Source organism: Rattus norvegicus, chromosome 9, assembly GCF_036323735.1.
Source record: "Rattus norvegicus strain BN/NHsdMcwi chromosome 9, GRCr8, whole genome shotgun sequence".
Taxonomy (NCBI): Eukaryota; Metazoa; Chordata; class Mammalia; order Rodentia; family Muridae; genus Rattus; species Rattus norvegicus.
In genome coordinates this window covers 67,032,476-67,052,430 of record NC_086027.1, presented here as the reverse complement: position 1 = coordinate 67,052,430, position 19,955 = coordinate 67,032,476, and the positions used below count along the sequence as shown (strand labels likewise).

Genomic DNA, 19,955 nt, shown 5'->3' with positions numbered 1-19,955 from the left:
TGAATATCTAAATGGGACAGGGAAGCCGATGAGATAGATGAGAGTAAGTAAAGCACTTACTATACAAGGCTGGAGACCTGACTTCAATCCCTAAGGACTCATATGAAGACCAAAGGAGAAGTAACTTCATGAAGTTATCCTCTGGCCATCACACATATGCTATGGCATATGGAAGTGCCTTGCCATCCCCATCATGCATATAATAATAAATTATTTTAAAAATAACAATGTAAAAGAAAGTGCTTCTGCTTCTTTTAGCATAAATGCAGCCATTTTGTATTCAGTCTCCATTCTGCTCATAAGGTAAAATTAAGTTAAGGTTCTCAGACTTTACTTTCCAGGAGTAATTATCTATAGTTGACACTGAAAAATTCTCCTAAAAGGCCATAACACTATGGTTGTATTACTTATGCTCTGTTAGCTCAATGCTCTGAAATGCCCCTGTTCACCCGTCCACCGCCCCTCTTACTTCACTTAGGACGAATCAGCTTAAAAGTCAGCTGATAATACTTTGTCTAGTTAGCCAAACTGTAGCACTGCCTCCACCTTTCTGAACTTGGTTTTTCCTATAAAAAGCCTGCCCTAACAGACTGGTACCACAATTAGGCTCCAAGTCCATTTTTGTGGTCCTGATCAATTAGTCCTGGGATGTGTGTTCAATAAAATATTCTTGCTGAATTGAGATCAGTGCTCATACGGTCTGTATGGCAATTCCTGAACCCCAACAGAAGAATGACTTTGTAAACAGTAAAGATCAATTAAGAGCTACAGGAAGTATTAATCAGAACATTGGGAGGAAATACACATACATACAAACACACATACCCACACCCACACACCCACATACACACATACACACACACACACACAGCTTTATAAAAAACTGCTCATCTAAATTTACCAAGGAGATAAAAAAGAAAAGATGCAAGCCAGAGAGAAAACACTTGTTATACACAGAGTAAAAATACTACTCAAAAGAACACATGTAAACAAGTATTTAACTTCACTGGTATCTGGGAAATAAAGATAAAAACTTGAATTTAACAGCACTTTACACGGGGGATATAGGACAGGAATGCTCACATACTGCTGCTAGGACCATTCTTCAGAAACGATTTGGTAGTCTACACCAAATAGAATGTGTATTCATTCACCGAGAGGGAGCTATCTATATATGCACTGTGATGGCCTTATCTGTAACAGACCAGAGCTGGAAACGCAGCAGAATGGAGATGCAGTGGAATACTGCACAGCAATGAGGAAGACATACAGCTACATAGAGAACTCCTACAAACATAATGCTGAGCAAAAGTCAGATTTTAAAAGTACTTTCTGATCATTAGAGGAATCACACAAAATTGATGTATGATGTTTTAAGGTCAGAATCCTTGAGTAGGCAGGCACCGGGTGATGATCAGAAAGGAAGCCTACAGGGATATCTGAGATCATTAGTAACCTTTTCTGCTTTTTTTCCTTTAGGGTCCTCTGGACAAGGTCATGTAATACTGTTCACTTGTGAAAACCTGCCTTTAATATGTATAAAATATTTTAAACAAAATCTCATTAAAGGACACAATAAAATTTTTTGTATTGCAAACACACACACTTGACTGTGGTTTTCTGGTTTGTTTATTGAGACAGGGTCTACCTATGTCACCCAACCTGGCCTGGAAATTGTTATGTAGCCCAGGCTGGCCTCAAATGTATAGAGATTTTACTGCATCAACCTCTCAAGCACTGAGATTATAGGTTTGCACCACCACATCTGTCTACAACTAGACATGTAAAACAATAAATGCATAACAGCTAATGTGTTCTTGAAAATATAAAGGTATAGGATAATACAACTTTCTACTTTAAAAATACACTAAAAATGTACTGGTACAAAATGAAAGCAATACAGACTCCAGATACAGTATTTCATGTATGAATGCCTCTACTTATTTCATGTTTTCACTGAAGGGCAAAGGTTCCCCTTAACCAAACTACCAATCACACTGATGCTTCAAGTGACTTTCTAGTTTTCTGCCATTGGAATAGTACTCATGCACATACCCACATATATACAAGATCTTTACACTGAGGCAACTCATGTCTACATATACATTATGTAATATACAAGAGAATATATACACTTAAAACAAAAACATTAAACTTATTAAGTAGATGGAAAGATTCCAGTCACTGCTTGGGTCAATTCACATCTATCTCCCAGTGTCTACTGTTTAATATGTCAGCTTTGAAACTGAGTATGCTTTGTCAACTTATAACCAAGTCAATCAAAAAAGGGAAGAGATTTTGGACAAGAGAATAGTGAAAATGAGAGTTAATCTCACAAATTAGGATTAAGTATACATGACGTTAAAGGTGGAAACAGTTATTCAGATTTGCTCAGCAAGAAAAGAGGCCAGAAAAAAAAAATGTAACTAAAAGTAGCAACTACTACAACCTATTTAGTTTATCTGCAGTTGAGGACAGTTTCCTCAGAGTCCTGAAGAGCCAGCCTTAATAAGACACCACACGATTTCCATTTCCACCTTAGTAGCACAGCGGTAGGTTGTCAAGGAACACTATCTTATGGAGTCTGTACTCTGAGCCAGCGTCAATCTAGCCCAGGTAACTAAAGGCATACTAAACTGAAGTATAAAATACAAGTCTATGAAATATCTAATTCAACAAAGCAACATTACACATTATTTATTTATAAGTCATTATCTATAATTATCTTTTCTGTTTTTAGAATGTGAGTAAATAAAACCACTCAAAGCCCAATCTACCATCCCCTAAGGCACAAAACCATAAGTCAATATGTAACTCAGTTGTAAACAATTACCTTGCATATGGAAGGTGTGCAGGCTTGCATTGTTTACTGACCCTTTTTTTCTTGTTAGCTGACAGGAGAAAAGAACTTTGATGGAACTATTTTTGAGCAAAACAAAGAAAATGTTAAGAAACAATCTATTGTGTCAGATTTGTCATTAAAATAGCAAATTATACCAGGGTACCAAAGAAACATTACTATGCATGCGTATTGCTGGAGAGTAACTCAGGACCCGTACATGCCCAGCTAGCTATTTTACCATTGAACTACCCAGCCTTTACTTTAGGCTTTAATAGTTAAATAATTATAGTATAAAGATAAGATTAAAATAGCTCATCCTTCATCATATTTCCAGTGATAATCCTGATATTTTTGTTAAGTAACCCTTAAACTTTCTCTAATTAGAAATAAAAGAGTATATACCAATATATATACAAAATAGTTATAGCTATACATAATTTGTTCCCGTCTATTCCATATGTGTTATGTAGCATGGAAACACACATTTGGAAGTTACCAGTACAAGTTAGTAATTAAAACAAAGACTGGTAAACTTACCTAACAAGAACGAGTACAGACAGAAAAGAGAAATCTAATGGGCACTCTGAAACTTAGCAGTTAGGAAAGGAAACCAAAAAAACAAAACAAAAACAAAACACAACAACAACAAAAACAGGCTGAAAGAAGAGGCAGAGAGGTGGGAAAAGATCTCGGAGAGTACGGTATCCAAAGTCCTAAGATCAGCCTAAGAACCAGTAGTTGCCTGCCCCTGGGATCTTGTCACCCTAGTACCACTGTTGACTTGTGGAAACACCATAGTGATGTAGAAATCTAGAGGTGTGAATCAAAAGCAAGAAGAATGTAGGAATATGTCTCAGAAAAAAGTACAAATGAGACAGTAGCTGAGGAGAATGTCTTTTTGTTAGTGTTTTCAAGATGAATTATGATAAGCTTTTTGCATACTGATGCAAAATAATCCAGAAAAGAAAAAAAAATATGATATAGGAGAGAAAAGTACTCTATACTAACATCAAGGTAACAGCAAAAGACAACTCGTGTGACTAACAAGGAAAATGGCTTAATGGGTATGGGGAGTGGACCGAGTCCTGAGAATGTGCATTATTGATATGATATCCCGCATATGATATAAGCCCACAGGAATGGCAAGGCCTTCCTTAGGTCAGGCTCAGAAGAACGGCAAAACTTTCCAACTCATGCATGGATAACACTGACTCTTATGTATGTCTGTGGTTTATTTTGTGTCAATATTTAAAATAATCTAGAATTTATCATACAGACTGGTTGGTAGACAATAGGATCTGCCTATTTTTTACCCCAATAATTTTTCAATTCTTTTTATTTTAAAATAAATTCTTTTCTATCTTGAAATGTTCCATTCTACTAAGACTTTGTTTCTAAATCTTTTTTTTTTGGGGGGGGGGTCATTATGTTCCAAAAAGCAGTTTAATCAAAATTAGATTTTAATAATTTCAATAACAAGTTGTAAAGATGATGCATGATACATGATTATTGTTATTTCTTTGCACATTTGAATATCTTACCTTGATGCTATTTAATCTCAACTATCTTCAGTAATGATAAAAAAAAATGGCCCTACTCACGTGAATTCACTTACCTCAGAAAGACTGCTCATTTCAATTGCAGTTAACAAACTATTGCTCACTTGTGATTCTATTTCTATCAGCTTCTTATTCTGTACATATAAAACAAAGACTTTTAATTAAGGCTTGAAATTTGTTATGATGATACATTTATAGATAGCATCAGTGTAAGAAGACTCAAATTTAAAATTTTTTTGATTCTACAAATTCTCACACTGTAACCCAAGATGGTCTAGAACTAAATACTACATAGTGGAGACTGGCTTTGAGTTAGTGGCATCCTCCTGCCTCAGCTTCTACACTACTAGGACTGCAGGCATGAAGTCAGGCCTGGTGACTGTTTTCAACTGAGATCACATAAGCTCAAAAGCTGCATTAACGTTCAGTCAGAACAGCCATGCACACAGATACACTGAACATTTGACATTAGTTAGCAATTTTCTGGTATTTTTCTGTTTTCACATAACTGTATATCACATGGAAAATAAACATAGCTGGTCAGTAATATGAGTTAAACCATTAAAGTATTACAGGCCATTTTTTCCATTTTAAACCAATTTCTACTCATTTTAGACCTAAAACTACAAAGAAAGGACAACCTCCTCAATTCTATTTGGCTTGTAGCCAATGAAATGCAAGATTAAAGGAGAGCAGAGATGTTGTGGGGTCCCTTCAATTATTTAGAGGAATTACACTCGCCATTTAAAAAGTGTATGAACAAGCCAAGTTTTGCTTATGGTGAGCAAATGTTGATGGCGGTGTGCACTGGTTTATGGTGCACACAGCGTGCACTCAGAGCAAGATTTAAAATGTCTGCTCTATCACCAGGAGGTGTTGATCCTTAACATAGACTTACACAGCCTTACACTGACCTTCAACAATTCTCTACAACTGAAATTTTAAAAACATTTTTAGGGTTTCTATAGGAATGTAGTTAAAAGATTCCATTTTAATGGAGAGTCCAAAACAACAAGATTTCCATACCAGATTATTTAGTTTTAAGCGAAGAAAGGTATTCTCAAAATTCAGTTTCTCTACTTCTTTCTGTAATTGCACCTTTTCGGTAGTGATTCTTCGAGAATTCTCTTTCTCTTTACTAAGGGCCCGAGCTAATGCTCTGTTGTTGTGCTTTAGAGAGATCTTGAAAATAGAAGAATTGTCTGCAAAAATATTTTTAAAAAGTTAACACTCAACTTATACCTTATATTTCTTTAATGAAATCTTGCATTCCTTAGTAAAATTATTTCAGAAAAAAATGGTTTACTTTATAGATATCAAATGACAGTTGAAAAAGAATGGCAATACAAATACAGTTTTAGAGAAAAAAAAAGTTCCCGGATTTTGAAGCTGAAGAAAGAAAAGCTAGAGAGAAGACAAATGCTGAGAGGCATCTGGGAACTAGAGAAAGGCAGCACTGCGTATGACAGCAGCCTCAGGTCACCTGGGATGCTGTCATCCGCTCCTCTCCCCACCTTGACTAGAGGCAGGGTGGGAAGATGATCCCAGAGCTCTCACTGGAGAACAACAGGAGGTAGGGCAGCCAATCTGAAATGTTTGCAGACATTTCTGTGGCTTCACAACTCAATAAAATTGCCTATGCTCCCAAATACCATTTCTTAAACCTCAAATGAAAGGACATTTTGTCTAGGATCTGTGGGATCTTCACCTCTATCTAAATGAATATACCTTTTTTAGTAATTGACTGCAATCTAAGTTACTATGATTTAAATTGTTACTGAAATGGTAGCAAAGACATTTCAGTGAGGATTTAATGATTAAACTCACCTTAAAAGTACTGTTTCTTTAGTATGATTAAATCAAATTATATTTTCATAACTTGAATTTAGATTCTACTACATGCCAATAACATACTTACTCCACAGTAACACACACACACACACACACACACACACATGAGACAGGCTAATATGTCTTGTCTTGGTCTCTTGAACGCTGAAATTATATGCATGTGCTAACATATGTTACTAACATAAGTTTTGTTAAATATAACCTTTTTGGATATTCAGAGAAACATTTTGGACATCTAAAAAAAAAAAGAAAGAAGGAAAGAAAGAATAGAGGGGCAATGGCTGGACTGTAAAATGGAAAAAAAAAAAAAAAAGTAAGAAAGAATCCACAACAGGACTTCATCTTCAGTAGAGTTGATTCACTTGGCTCTCCCTGGCATACTCAATAGAAACAGACCACAACCAGTTATGACTTCCAGAAGCTGAAATAACATTTCCCTGCTGTTTTCCAAATGGTCCTGACAAATGAAACAGGAAATAACCATTGTAGAAAGTGAGCTAATTCAGATTTACCTACAGATCCTGGTAGGAGCAATGTCCTGATTTAAAGATATTTAGACATCTTGGCTAAGTCATGGGTGCAGACAGTACATTCCCCAGTGTAGCCAACGTGGGCATAAACCATTGAGATAATTTTGGGAAGCAATAAAAGTTTATTCTGGGGAGTTTTCCACATTCATGGAATTTTGTTTTATTTTTGTTGTTTGAGGTTTTATTTGTTGTCTGTTTGCCTTCCTAACACCATACTGCCAGGATTCATAAAAATCTCATTTCCAAAGTTTGTAGGGCTTTCTTGGTGAACTCCGGCCTATATAAAATCATGTACTACCACACCCGATCTTGTCACCTGACTGCCACAGAACGCCGAGCAAATCTTACTCTATTTAGCTGTTTTCTAGAGAAGCCATATTGGTACTGTCTTTGTGCAATAATAAGTAGCTACCTGGGGCACATTGCTTATAATTCAACTATCACCAAGGGCAGGTTAGCAAAACCATTCAGCAGAATAGCTGAAAGCCACAGACAGAAAAGATCAAACAGAAAAAGTACCAGCTAACAAAGTGGTCATTCTAGTCGTTTTCTTTATTTGCCCAAATAAGGTAGGTACTTACTTAATATTTTTGTTTTGATCTTTGAAGCAAGAGAAACATTCAACTTTGTCTTTGCAATTCTATCCTTCACTCGTCTCTTAATTCCAGAGGAAACAGAGTCATCTTCTATCCCTGGGTACTCCATCACTAAAGTGAAAGGAAAAGAAAGGATGAGGTGGGGTGGGGTGAGACTACAGTACTGATTAGTAAGTGTAAAACCTGGTACCATCCATTCTAAATCACAACCACCATGACTCAAAATACACTGTCTACATAAATATTTGCAAAGTCCTTTGCATAACAATCTCAAAATACAAATTTATATAATCAGGAGAATTAGTGAATTGCAAAAAAGTAAATATTTTTGTTTTTCCATTCAAACCTTTATTTTATCTACATGCCTAACAGGCACAATGGGCTACAAGCAGATGACAGGACAGGGTCCCTGCTGTCATGGAAGGAAAAGTCCAGTGTGACGCAGACACTGTATGCAAAAGTATAACCTTAGACAGGCAAGTGGACCTTCATGGAAGCACAAGAAGTGACTCACTCAGGGAGTAGGGAGGGGCTGGGAAGACAGCAAATTATAAGCTCGCTTACATCTAGATTGATGGTCTACACTGGTTAACCATGTAACAGAAACACAAAGATAATTAGACTATAAGACAACAACAATGACTTTAATACACAAGATATTAAGGAAGTGGTTAACGCTATCTGGGCAGAGAAAACAGATCAAGAAAAGCTTCACTGAGGTGCAGGTGATGATGCTGGGCTATGTGACTGAATGGGGTCAAGTCCCCAAACCTGCATTCCTCCCACAAGCTGCTCCACTACTTGATCTGAGTCCACAGAACAATCTCAGCATTCTTTTCATATCCATCCCCAAAACCCCTAGATTCCCAGCATCTTCATCGTCCTCAACCTAACTGCCTTCCGATTCTTCACATCCTGTAATTGGTCCTCTAGTTGGCTAGAAGGTGACCTAGTCAGGTACCTGCAATTCTCAAATCTATACAGTCTGCAGATTTAATGTAAGGATCTAATGATGAGATTCCCATTCATGTAGGCATCCCTAATACTATCCCAAGCATCTTCACCGAGACGAGCAGAGGTTCGGGCAATGCTGACAGACACAAGTTTCTGTCAAATTTGTTTTCTACTGAGCTCTTACTGCCTCTTAGTGCCCGGCACATAGCAGCTCCTTGGATAAACTATTCTGACAGAAATAAATATGGACACATGAAAGAACTTTTCAATAGAAAAAAAAAATCCGCCCAATGTTGAAATGGTCATGTTTGAAAGCGGTGAGCAAAGTGGAAAGCTGTCAATGAATGACTGAGAAGATGACGGGGGAAAGGTGAATTTCTACGACAGGGAGGAAATTCACTAGGAACGTATTAACATTATAGTTCAATTGTTCTGAAGCTTTGACCAAAAGAAAATATAAAACCGCAGGGAAGCAGCTAGGCTAACTGAAGCTTTACACCTCAGCAGGACCCCTCCAACAGACTCCCTCATTCTACAAGTTTTCCTTGACAAACCTCCCTCTTCCAACTTGTTGCATTATCCCAGGCCCCAACTCCAGCAGAACCCACAGGCCAATCTGAGCAGAAAAGGAAGGAGGCTAACTGCAGGTCTTCAATATTCCCTCCAGTCTAATCCACAGCTCTGTAGCAGACCTTCTGCTGTGACTTCTCATCTTTGACCCCATTTCCCGGGCGGTGGGGCGGATAAACAGATCCTGATGAAACACTCTGCTTTGCTCTCTCCCGTGGACCCCCTACGCCATCCCCCAGCATACAGTCCATCTCTATCCTTAAGTGTCATCTCCCAACCGAGCCAAGCTCTTGGTTCTCTGTTCTAACCAAGCTAGGCGGAGGCACTACCCCTGGAGATAGCATCCCTATCTACACGCAAGCAACCGTTTCAGACCCGGTCACAAGGACCTAGTTGCCTTTCCCTCCCGGCACTGACCTGAAAGCTAGTGGCGACCACTCGCCCAGCTGGGAGCTCAAAAACAGGTTACCGCCCTGATCCGAAGCCCGCTCTGCGTCCGGGCTCCGCGTCCCGGCCCTGCGAGCCGCCGCTTGTTGGCGAGGATTGAGACGCCAGAAGCAGCCGAGAAGGAATAGGGCTCCGCAGGACTTGCTGGCCGAGCAGGTCTCCTCCGCGTCCACTGGCTAGTTCTTCAGCTGTGGGTGCCCACACTTGCCTGAGGAGCTCGACAGTCCACGGCGACCCGGTTTTAGGTTTAAACGCCGCGGCAGTTAGCAGTTGACGCTCCAGCCAATCAGATTCCTAGAAAGAGGCGCAAAGACGCGCCGCTCCCCGGAAGTGGAAGACGGAAGGGGCGGGACGTGCTGTGGGAGTCGATGGGCGTGGCTTGGTGAGTGAGCCCAGGGCTTTTCAGCCAGCGACAGAAGGTTCTCTTTGAATCTCTGATTCTCTGGTAGCTATTTCCACGGACTCTGATGGAAAAGACGGTTTGCCACGGATAAGTCTGGCACCTTAAAGGTGACAGGCACCTCAAGTCCTTCGCAGGGCTTTGTGTTGTTCACTGTGTCTGCACCCAGTTTCTGCATCCTTGCCTTCCAATTGTAATCCTTGTTTCTTTACACATCACCTAAAAGCCTTTCTCAATTTTGAACTTGGAAGAACGGCAGTGATATTCCATTTTAGCAGAATACACAGTGGCATTTTTAACTATCACAACTATATTTTAAACTGCACTAATGTCCTTATTTTTCAAGTCCTTTTGATTCCCTTCACAATATATATGTAGAATTTCGAGAAGCGATTAAAAGAAAAAAAAACCCTGCTCTATTCAATCATATTAAAAATACAAATAGGGAGCTAGAGAGATGGCCCAGAGGTTAGGACTATTTATTGCTCTTGCAAACGACCCAGGTTTAGTTCTCAGCACTCACACGGTGGCTCACGACCATTGGTAACTAGTTCCAGGAGATCTGATACCTTCTTCTGCCTCTGCAGGCACCAGATATGCATATGGCGTACATATATAAGTACATGCAGGCAAAGCATTTATACATATAAAACAATAAACCTTTAAGAAAAGAACCTCGTCTTAATTGAACATAGTGTAATGAGGTCAACTTCATGTTTTGACATGGTTTTTGACATTTGAGCATTATGACTTTGCATCATAAAGAATCTAAAGTGATGGAAAGGTTCTTGCTTTATACTTTTGATTTCTTGGAAAGGGAAGTAAGTATACATCTATAAAAATAAATTTACAAGATAAATGCAAAGAAAAATTCTAAAACCATGAAAACCACTTGACCAAATTTGGGGATAACAGTGGACAAAGAAAACCTAGATATAAAGAAGGAAACTTTATAGCTTTACATAAATAATTCTTTAAAATTTTAAAAGTTGGTGTCTATTCCTTGCGTGTGGCGCCAAGCTTCATAGCTGGGCATATCATGCATTTTGGCTGGACTCGAGTCCTACCCATTAGCTTTAGCTTTCCCTTCTCCTTTCCCTCTCCCATGTGTGACTTCCCCCTAGTCTTCCATGTGCTTTCTTGTCATGTATGTGTGTGTAAATGATTTTATGTATCCACAAAGAACTCTAGTACCTACACATGAGAAAAAAAAGGACATTTGCTTTTCTGTGCCGGACTCCTTTTTTAATTAATATGCTTATGTCTAATTGGATTCATTTTAGTGAAACACGGGGGAAACATTTCAGTATATGGGCGTAGACTTTTAAAAAGGATTCCAGTGGCTTGGGAAGAACACTAGGATGGACTCATGGAATTGCATGACATTAAAAAGACTTCTGCACAGCAGAGGGGTGAAGGGATAGCCATCAGCATGGACGGAAGTCTCTGCTGACTACATCTCCGACAAAAGGTTAATACCTAGGAGATATGAAAAATTAGAACAAGAAACATCAATAAAAGTCAAAGGGACCATCCATAACTAGCAAAATGGATGGATAGTTCTCAAAATATTATGTCAGTTAGGTGGTTCAGTGGGTAAAGATGTTTACTTCCAGGCTTGATTCCCAAGTTCAATTCCTGGGCCCCAGATGGAGGAAAGAGAGAATCAACTCCACAAGCAGGTATGAGCATATACCCTCTATTAAGACCTAGGTAAAGTATTAAGGCCTAGGTAACTGTTACCTGGCTAGTCTGCCATTTTGTGCTGTTATTAATATTCGAAGGAAATTTTCTCTTATGTTGTTCTGCTGTTACTAGGAAACTTTCTCGTGCCCAAGTTGGTTGCATGTTCTGCTATATCCTATGCTCTTGGAAACCAATCACAATCGAAGTCAGGACTATTTTGTATAGGTAGCCACGATAAGCTTGGATCCAACTAACTGCCCTGCAGCACTTCCTGCACCCGTGTATACGCTTTTATGGTGTTTGCTTTTATAAGCTGCTCCTGGGATGGATCTCAGCATAAGAGAGACACCTGTACCAATATGTGAAACTATTTAGAATAAGTATTTGAGTAGAACTATTTGAATAGAAGTCTAGGGAAGTTTAAGTTTCCAAGACCTCCCTGGGAACTGACATCCTAAATGACTTGAATGTTAGACAAGTCCTATTCTGGTTGACAAGTTAAGACGTGAGTGTTAGACAAAGCAAGTCCCCTGCCACAGCTGAATACCCCAACTAATGGTGTACAACAAAGACATGTTACTAAGGAAACCCCCTATCCCTAAATCCTGATTGGCAGAATAACTTGGCAGATGTTTGTAGATCCCAGGCTTAAAAAGACCTATAGGACCTTGACTCAACGTCACAGTCATCTCCCAAGTCTTACCCATCCCTGTTTGACTGAGGTTGATGTTTGAGTGGTTTGCGCAGTGTGAAAACAGGGCAACATCCTTAGTCATGAGGGGAAATAAATTAAAGTTGCATTAAGATCACCTCTTGTGCTGTGGGCCTGCATCTGCTCTGCCACAGGGCACAGCCACGGCGGGTGGGATGCAGGATGCAGGACTTTGACTGTACCCAGCGGGTGTCAGGCTTTGGGAAGCTGCTCAGGACACCGCTCCAGGGGTGGGGAAGCACAATCTGAGGCAATGGACAGCTGGAGATGGCTCTGGGGTCCCTGGGCTTGCCATGTGTCTGGCTGTCTGGTTCTCAGGCTCTCAGGTATCCAGGCGCCGCTAGAAGCCACAGAAGAGCTGAGAATGGAGTGGGGACCTTGGGCTGGATTTAGCCAGTGGCTGGGTGAAGGTGGGGGCGGTGAAGAAGGGGAGCTCTGGCTGGTCCTGCTTGGGCTTGGTGGTGATCATGGCTGGGAACTCAGAGAGGTCTTCTACGGGAGATTAGATGGGGCTTCATAGGTGAGGTCTTCTCCATGGCTCCCCATGGCGGATTCAGAAGAAAAGAGGCAGTCCATGGTTTTAAGGCATTTATTGTCAAGGCGGAAAGTGAATGATTAAAACCATATCCCACTTCCCAGATTGGGCTTGAGGCTAAATACCTTTTGCAGGGAGGAGTTTCTGGGAAGGAAAACTTATTGGCTAAGCCCTCCAGGCCTCTAGGTACCTCATTAAAATGGAGATCTGTCTTGAGCCTAAGTGACCACAGGTCATGTCCTCTACATGTGGAGGGGATTGGGGCGTTGCCCTTACGTGACTGATGGTCACAAATATGTGGGGGGGCTGCAGCTAGTGACAGGGCCCTGGTACCCAGGAATCAGGTGAAGTGCCTACTGCCCCTTCAGGGTCCCCAGGGCTTCTAGCCTTAGCTCAACCGGGAACGAGGCTGCCATTCACGGTCCCGCATTACCCCAGTCAGAATGGCTATCATTAAAATAAAAAAATGATGAGAATAAAAAATCCTTATGCATTGCTCATAGAAATGCAAACTGTTCCAAACTGAAAACAGAAGTTCATATGACCCACAAGTTATACTACTTCTGGTTAAATACCCTAATGTTTAGTAGTTAACTAACCAGCATCTAGTTTACCTTAACTAATTCATTAATTATTCAGTATATGTTATAGATTTATTTCATACTCCATGTAACTGCAAATTGACCAAGGTTACAGAGCTATTGAGAGCCACATCTGGATTCCAAACCAAAAATACATGACCTCAATGTGGGTCTCACACTAAATATAGAGCCTACATTCATTTTCAAAACCAGAAATGAGCCCTCCTCCTATGCAGGTCCATCTCCTTTCGGTGTCCATATACTTGTCTGAGGGCTCATACTTGATTCAGCAGCACACTTTCATTTCAATGAAAACAGTTTATCCTCTCTTAAATATTGAAAGTTTGGAGTATCATGACTAATACAGGTTTTAGATGCCCACTCTTTAGTCAAGGCCAGCCTAGACTCACTATGTAGCTCCAGGGGGTCTCAATTTGTAGCAATTTTCTCACTTTAGTCTCCCATGTCCTGGGCTCACAGGCATGAGCTACCACACATAAGAACTCCTATGAAAATGTGGACTGGTCACAAATTCCGTGTCATCTGTAGGTAGGGGCCATGTTAATCTTTGTATCCTTCCAGGTTTAGTGCATGTGCTGCCGAGGTGAGCACCGCTGCATGTTTCTTAAATGAAACTGGCCCTAGCTCTACCATTTACTGTTCACTTAATTTTGACCAAGGCATTTTATCTCTCTTCTGTTTCCTCTTTTATTAAATGGAGGTTGATTACAATATCCCAAACATTTTGAAGATGGTTCTGATCAACAGATTCCTTTGTTTGGATATCACTTTCTTCTGTGATGGTTAACATTCTATTTAAAGTTTAAACTTTCTATGCTTGAGAAATCAAAAAGCAAATATGGCTCAAATATGTAAGCCCCCAGCTTGAACAGGACCTACCCTGTCAATCTACCTCCCTCTTTCCCCACACGTTGACTGACCAGGGCAATGTAGATGATAAAAGTTTATAGTAATCAAGCTGTTACTGATTGATCAGGGCCACAGAACAGACTCAGGAACTGAACTGCAATACTGAAAGGGCACAGCGCAGCATATTTAAAGGATAAAACCATAAAGTGAGAGGAGCAGAGTGGGCTCAACATTGTCCAATCATATTTTGACATAAAGGGTTGAGCAAGGGAGTTTCCATTAATCAGGATAGGAGTTGGTTCTTGGGCCTGGGAACATGAACTTAGTTTGACTCTGCCAGTAAGATGGAGAAATTGTTCTTGAGATGGCTGGACTCAGACAATTGTCTCCTTACAAGTTGTCCTAGAGGTAGCTGGACTCAGACAACAATTTTCTTACAACAGAAGCTATTCAGCTATTGGGAAATCTCCAGTTCCCCTAGGGTCTGGGACCTTGACCTTAGTTTCTCCCAAGGATTAAATGAAGTCTGTAAACAAAATGGTAGTACTTAAAACAAGTTTCTTTTGTTTGTTCCCAACACTCAATCATGGGTTTATAAAGACAAATCCCACAAAGTTACAGTCTGTCTAGTGCAATGGTTCTTAACCGGTTGGTCATAACCCCTTTGAAGGTCAAATAATCCTTTCACAGGGATCTCATATCAGATATCCTGCATATCAGATATTTCCATTACTATTCATAATAGTAGCAAAATTACAGTTATCAAAGTAGCAATGAAGATAATTTTATGGTAGGGGGGTCACCAGAACATGAGGAACTGTATTAAAGAGCCACAGACATTAGGAAGGTTGAGAACCACTGGTCTAACGCAAGCAGATCATCTCCTGCAAAGCAAGCTTTTGTTTACACAAGCAGACACAATGATTTTGTTAAAGTCACACAAGACCAGGAAATTACAAAAATTAGCCCTTAAGAGCCCTTGACATTTGGATGTCTAATGTTGCTTTATAGTTCTCCTAAGCACAAAAATTTAAACTTTTAAACATAAAATTAGCCATCAACATAACATCACAATTAAAATAAAACCCAGATAGGCAAATACATGTAATCTTGTGGGGTTGCTTATAATATGCCCTGGGCTGATAGGCCTAGGTGATGCATCTTGGAAGCACTTCTGGCCCCCAAATTAAACACCAGTATCTAAAAAAAAAAGCCTCTTCTTATTAAAATGTATGACCTTGGTGAATCTTTCTTTGAGTGATTACAGACCCATAACACTTCTCCTGATGGTTACTTTTGATTATCAACTTTACTGGGTTTAGAATCACCTAGGAGACACACCTCTGGACTTATATGTGACAGTGTTTCCAGAAAGATTTAGTTGTGGTGGGAACAGTCATTCTGGATGTAGTTAGCACCCATACCCTAGCCTGGAGTCCTAGACTGAATAAACAGGAGAAAAAGAGCAAGGTAGCTGGAGTGGCAGCTTTTCTATTTTCGGATTTCAGCAGCAATGCGATCACTTAAGTGATACACTACCAAGCTTTCCTTGACATAACAGACTTGTGTAACCAGTTTCTTCTGAGATTGAAACATTCCCTCCTGTAGGAAGCTCTTTAAACAGGAAGGTAAACAACTCAAAACAGCCTCAGGAAGTCCCTGACTGCTGACCAGATTCACTAGGCCCCTCCCTGGCAGAGAAACAAAACAAAACAAACAAACAAACAAACAAACAAACAAACAAACAGAACCTCTCTTACAGACAGAAGGAAGTTGAGCGCCATGAAGATGAAGTGACTGGAAAGTGAAGCAGAAATGCAATGACTCTCACAGGAGAAAAGCTTCAGGCTAACAGACCAGACCTGGAAGAGATTTAAGACAAGAGTCACTTAGAAAGGACACTCTTCAGTCTGTTGATCTGCCTGCAGGCTGTACAGTGAATGTCCTCTGGGTTCCCAGTGTCATGAGCTGTCACCCATGCTGAGTGATGCAGCTGTATTGAGAGTCATATCTGCTCCTGTAAGTAACCCCTCACCCATATTCCTCTAAGTAATCCCCATAAAACGAATTGGTTCATCAAGTAGAACTTTGGTGGTCTTCCCTGATTGCCGTGTCTTCCCCAGGAAAAGTTTTATCAAACAACAATACTGTGTTGGAGAGGTGGAGACTCCCAGAGAAAAACCCCACTGGGCAAAACGTCAGTTTAAGAGATTAAAAAACAAGTTTAGTGTGTTTATGCCAATGTTGCAACAACAGCGTCTTTTGCCAATCTGAGGGCTGATGCAAGAGGAGAAGATGGGCTGGGGTTTTTAAAGGGGTAAACCGTAGCTGGCTCAGCTCTGGGGATTTTCTGCTACCTGAGGCAATTTTTTTTTGTTTGTGAGCAAGCAGAGGTTAAGCGAGATTCCCAAGGCAGAAAGAGTATCTGGTAGATATTTTAGGATAACAATTGCACAATAAGGGAAAGGGGAAACAATTTTGGGAAATGAGTCAGGTGACTCTGAGGTCAGTTTTCTCTTCAGATTGAAGTCAAGACTCAACTGCTAATGGGGCTGACTTTGGGGTAATAATCTAGACCATCCTGTGGCTAACAGTCCTTAAGGTAAGAATAAGGTCCTTCTGGAAACCGGAACCAAAACCAAACCAAAACAAACACCTCCTAGTTTTTCTTTTTAAATCTGAAACCCAGTTTGAAACGGAGCTAGCTAGCGTTTAGCCATCCGGACTGTATCTCCTGAACCCAAATAAACCTCTAGTCTTAGTTGCTTTTGTCTGGTCTTGTGTCACAGCCATGAGATAAGTAACCAATGCATTTAGGGGCAGACTTTTAATTTTGTAACTACAACTTCAAAATTTAAAAGAACAGGGGATAGAGTGAGGGTGTCACAGATGTTCACAACAAGGCAGTGATGCAAGTCCCTCTTCTTTATAAAGTTGCTGGGTTTGGGTTTGTTTTTTTGTTTTAGAGAAACTGAAAGAGTAGAAGAACTTTGAAAATTGTTTTTAAAAAGCTTTTGAAAATGTACATTCCGATCAGATCTCCTTCCTCTATAAACCGAAAATTGTGACGGATTGGGCTGAATTGAACTTGTTCTCAGTGAGGCTTGGAACAGCAGGTGGGTGCAGGAGTCCTGGATTAAGGGTCTGAAGATGTGGTTAGTTACAGCTCAGCCTTCCGCTGTCCATTGTGAATGCCTCACCTTTAAAACTAAATGGGTTGCATGTAGCTTTGTGGAATGACAGCATTGAAGCCCATGATGTTTTCATCTGAGGCACAATTATTGTTAATTAAATTAATGAAGTTCACAGTTTCATTGTGATGGTCTCCTGAAATAGACACTGGTTTTGGTCTTCTCCCTATTTTCCTTTATTCCCTCACTAATTAATTGTCTGGTTTTTCTGCACCTAAGGCTGGATTCCAGGCAATTAAATTTTGATTGTCTTGAGACACATATCCACACACCCAAAGAAGCTGGAGGTAACAAAAGAAGAGAAATTTTCCTACATCTAGAGAAATCCTCTGTAACAAACCAGCATTACTAAAATAAAGAGTCAGCCAAGAAAGATGGTCTCCTAGCAGGATCCAAGCAAAGGAGCCTGCGAATCAATAAACCAATAGAACAAAGTAGAAGCAGTGTTCGTATTTCATTTAGCCCCCTGCTCTTATTTGTCCGAGTCTGGGAGGATGAAGTGCACCATTAGAAATACCTTTAGCTGACAGAAGCCAGAGAACACTGTGTGTGTAAACCATTTGTGGAGAGAACAGACAGGGTGCCTTGGCGAAGGGGCGAGGCTTGAGAAATCAGGCTACCAGGCTGCCTGCATTCTTAACTTTCCCCCATTGCTGTGGTAAATACTGCAGGAGCAGCTTAAGAGTGGGGGCTCACAGTTTGGGGCTACAGTTGGTAGCAGTGGAGAAATGGTGATGGAAGAGGTTTAAGGCAAGTGATCTCATTGCATCCACACCCAGAAAGCCCAGAGACGTAAACTCAGCTCACTTCAGTTTTTTTTCTCTTTATTCCATCTAGGATTCCAACCCATGAATGGTGCCATCCACATTTAGGTGAGTTTTTCCTGCTTCACTTAACTCAGTTGTAGCATAATAAAAAATGCCTGTTAGACATGTCAAAGTCGCTTAGGATCCCCACTCCACCCGAGGCCGCACCTGATAAAACTCAGTGACATCACTCAAGATAACCAGGCACAGCCCTACCCAGAACCCCACGATGCAAATTGGACAGTCTATAAGCAGAGACCAATGCTGTGCTCTGCACAACTGGAAAGACACCACCTTGATCTGCCCTGCAGCTGGGGAGTATCCCACAGGATCCTGACCCTTGAATCAGAGACTTCTATTGGAGACTGGACATGACCTTCACCTAAGATACAATGCACAGGAGAGCAGCCTTAGGACCATGGTTAGGGGTTTAGAGTGAACCTTATGAGATGTTCTTAGGAGAGTAAAACATAACTTCTGTTGGACTAACTACATTTGTCTACCTTCTTGCTTCAGACATCAGTCTACGAACTCTCTCACAGATGCAGCCACAGATTGGCTCGTAAGTGATTCTACATCATTTCAAATTGTCAATATTAACCATCCCATGTTAATCCTTGTCAAGGTGACACCCAAATGCATCGCTTTTAAGTCATAGCTTTCCATAGCCTCAGGGCCATTCGTGAGTAGGAAGGGTCCGTAGAAGTATCACTTTTGGATCTGTGGCCTTTTTGGTGGAGGTGAACACTGAGGTCTCATCTATGCTTAAACCAGGTCTAGTGAGGCTCACAGTCTCCTTCTGTTGCCCATGGATCAAGAGGTAGAACTCTCAGCTCCTTCTCCAACATTGTTTCTGCCTGTGTGCCACCAGGCTTCTCACCATTACCATAATGGACTAAACCTCTGAAACCGAGTTTTATAAGAGTTGTCATGGTCATGGTATCTCTTCACAGCAGTAGAAACCCTAACTAAGACAGAACTTGGTATTGCTCAGATAGGCCTGATCATGCTTTTGTTAGGAGGACTGTAGACTTAGGAATTCTGGATTAGAAAAGCAGTTAAACACTTTAAGTGGGACTTAATGGGCCATCATAGTAGGAACTTGGAAGACAGAGATGCTGGGGTTGATTTGAACTGTGGGGGCCTGGCTTAAGAGTTTTCAGGGGAAAAGCATATTAATATATGTCTGTTAATAGAGACTGTCCTTGTGATGATATTTTAGCAAAGTATATATCTGCTTTTTGCCCTTGTCCGAAAAGTCTGCCTGAGGCCAAATTGAAGAATTTTTGAACCAATTTCATTGGCAGAGGAAATCTCAAAGCAGTCAAGTATTCATTCTGTCATATGGTTATTAGTCTATATGCAGATCTATAATGAAAAGAAGCAAGCTGAGATTGAAGGTACAGATTGAGGAGAAGTGGGCACCAGAAAGTGGAATGGAGCTAAATCCTGTATACAATGAGATAATCAGACTATAGGAAAGTCTGATATTATATGGAGTAAAGGGAGTAGAGACCTCAGGGCAGGACCTCACCCAGCTAAGCTTTCAACTCGTGAAAAGGAATTAAACAAAATCTAAGGGCCAGGTGTAGTGACGCATGCATTTAGTTACAGCTCTCTGGAGACAAAGGCAGGAGGATTTCAGAGTTTAAGACCAGCCTGGTCCTCATAATGAGTTTCAGGACAGCCAGACTTAGCAGGGAAGGAGACCATTGAAAGCAGAAAGCTGGTGAAGATGTAATTGAATGAGGGGACCATGTTCCAGCCCCAGAGGGTGGGGAAACCTAACTAAGACACCAATTCACAATTCAAAATGCATCCAACT

The 19,955-nt window shown here is 40.5% G+C and overlaps 2 protein-coding genes and 1 non-coding gene across 8 annotated transcripts in view; 1 reads left to right on the top strand and 2 right to left on the bottom strand.

The window, feature by feature from the left end:
• The window catches only part of Kctd18 (potassium channel tetramerization domain containing 18), a 64,630-nt gene that overhangs the window by 8,639 nt on the left and 36,036 nt on the right, over positions 1–19,955 (top strand). Inside the window, exons 1-4 of one of the 4 annotated variants that reach the window (XM_063266949.1) lie at positions 9,687–9,731; positions 15,896–16,152; positions 18,162–18,196; positions 18,647–18,692. The gene's annotated coding sequence lies outside the window, so the exon portion shown is untranslated. Of the gene's footprint in view, positions 1–2,891; positions 2,946–9,686; positions 9,732–15,895; positions 16,153–16,640; positions 16,736–18,161; positions 18,197–18,646; positions 18,693–19,955 lie in introns of those variants that run through there. The other 3 variants (XM_008767087.4, XM_063266948.1, NM_001106914.1) reach the window with 3 other exon arrangements.
• The window catches only part of Sgo2 (shugoshin 2), a 35,357-nt gene that overhangs the window by 15,009 nt on the left and 393 nt on the right, over positions 1–19,955 (bottom strand). Inside the window, exons 1-5 of one of the 3 annotated variants that reach the window (XM_063267191.1) lie at positions 9,320–9,655; positions 7,364–7,489; positions 5,428–5,603; positions 4,458–4,535; positions 2,834–2,919 (exon numbers count right to left, since the gene is read on the bottom strand). In XM_063267191.1, coding sequence (XP_063123261.1) covers positions 2,834–2,919; positions 4,458–4,535; positions 5,428–5,603; positions 7,364–7,487 — 464 coding nt within the window. In that variant the 5' untranslated portion in view covers positions 7,488–7,489; positions 9,320–9,655. 3 annotated transcript variants of the gene reach the window in all.
• LOC120094872 (U6 spliceosomal RNA) lies at positions 13,774–13,875 on the bottom strand. The gene has a single exon (XR_005489568.1). It is a non-coding gene; the product is annotated as a U6 spliceosomal RNA (small nuclear RNA).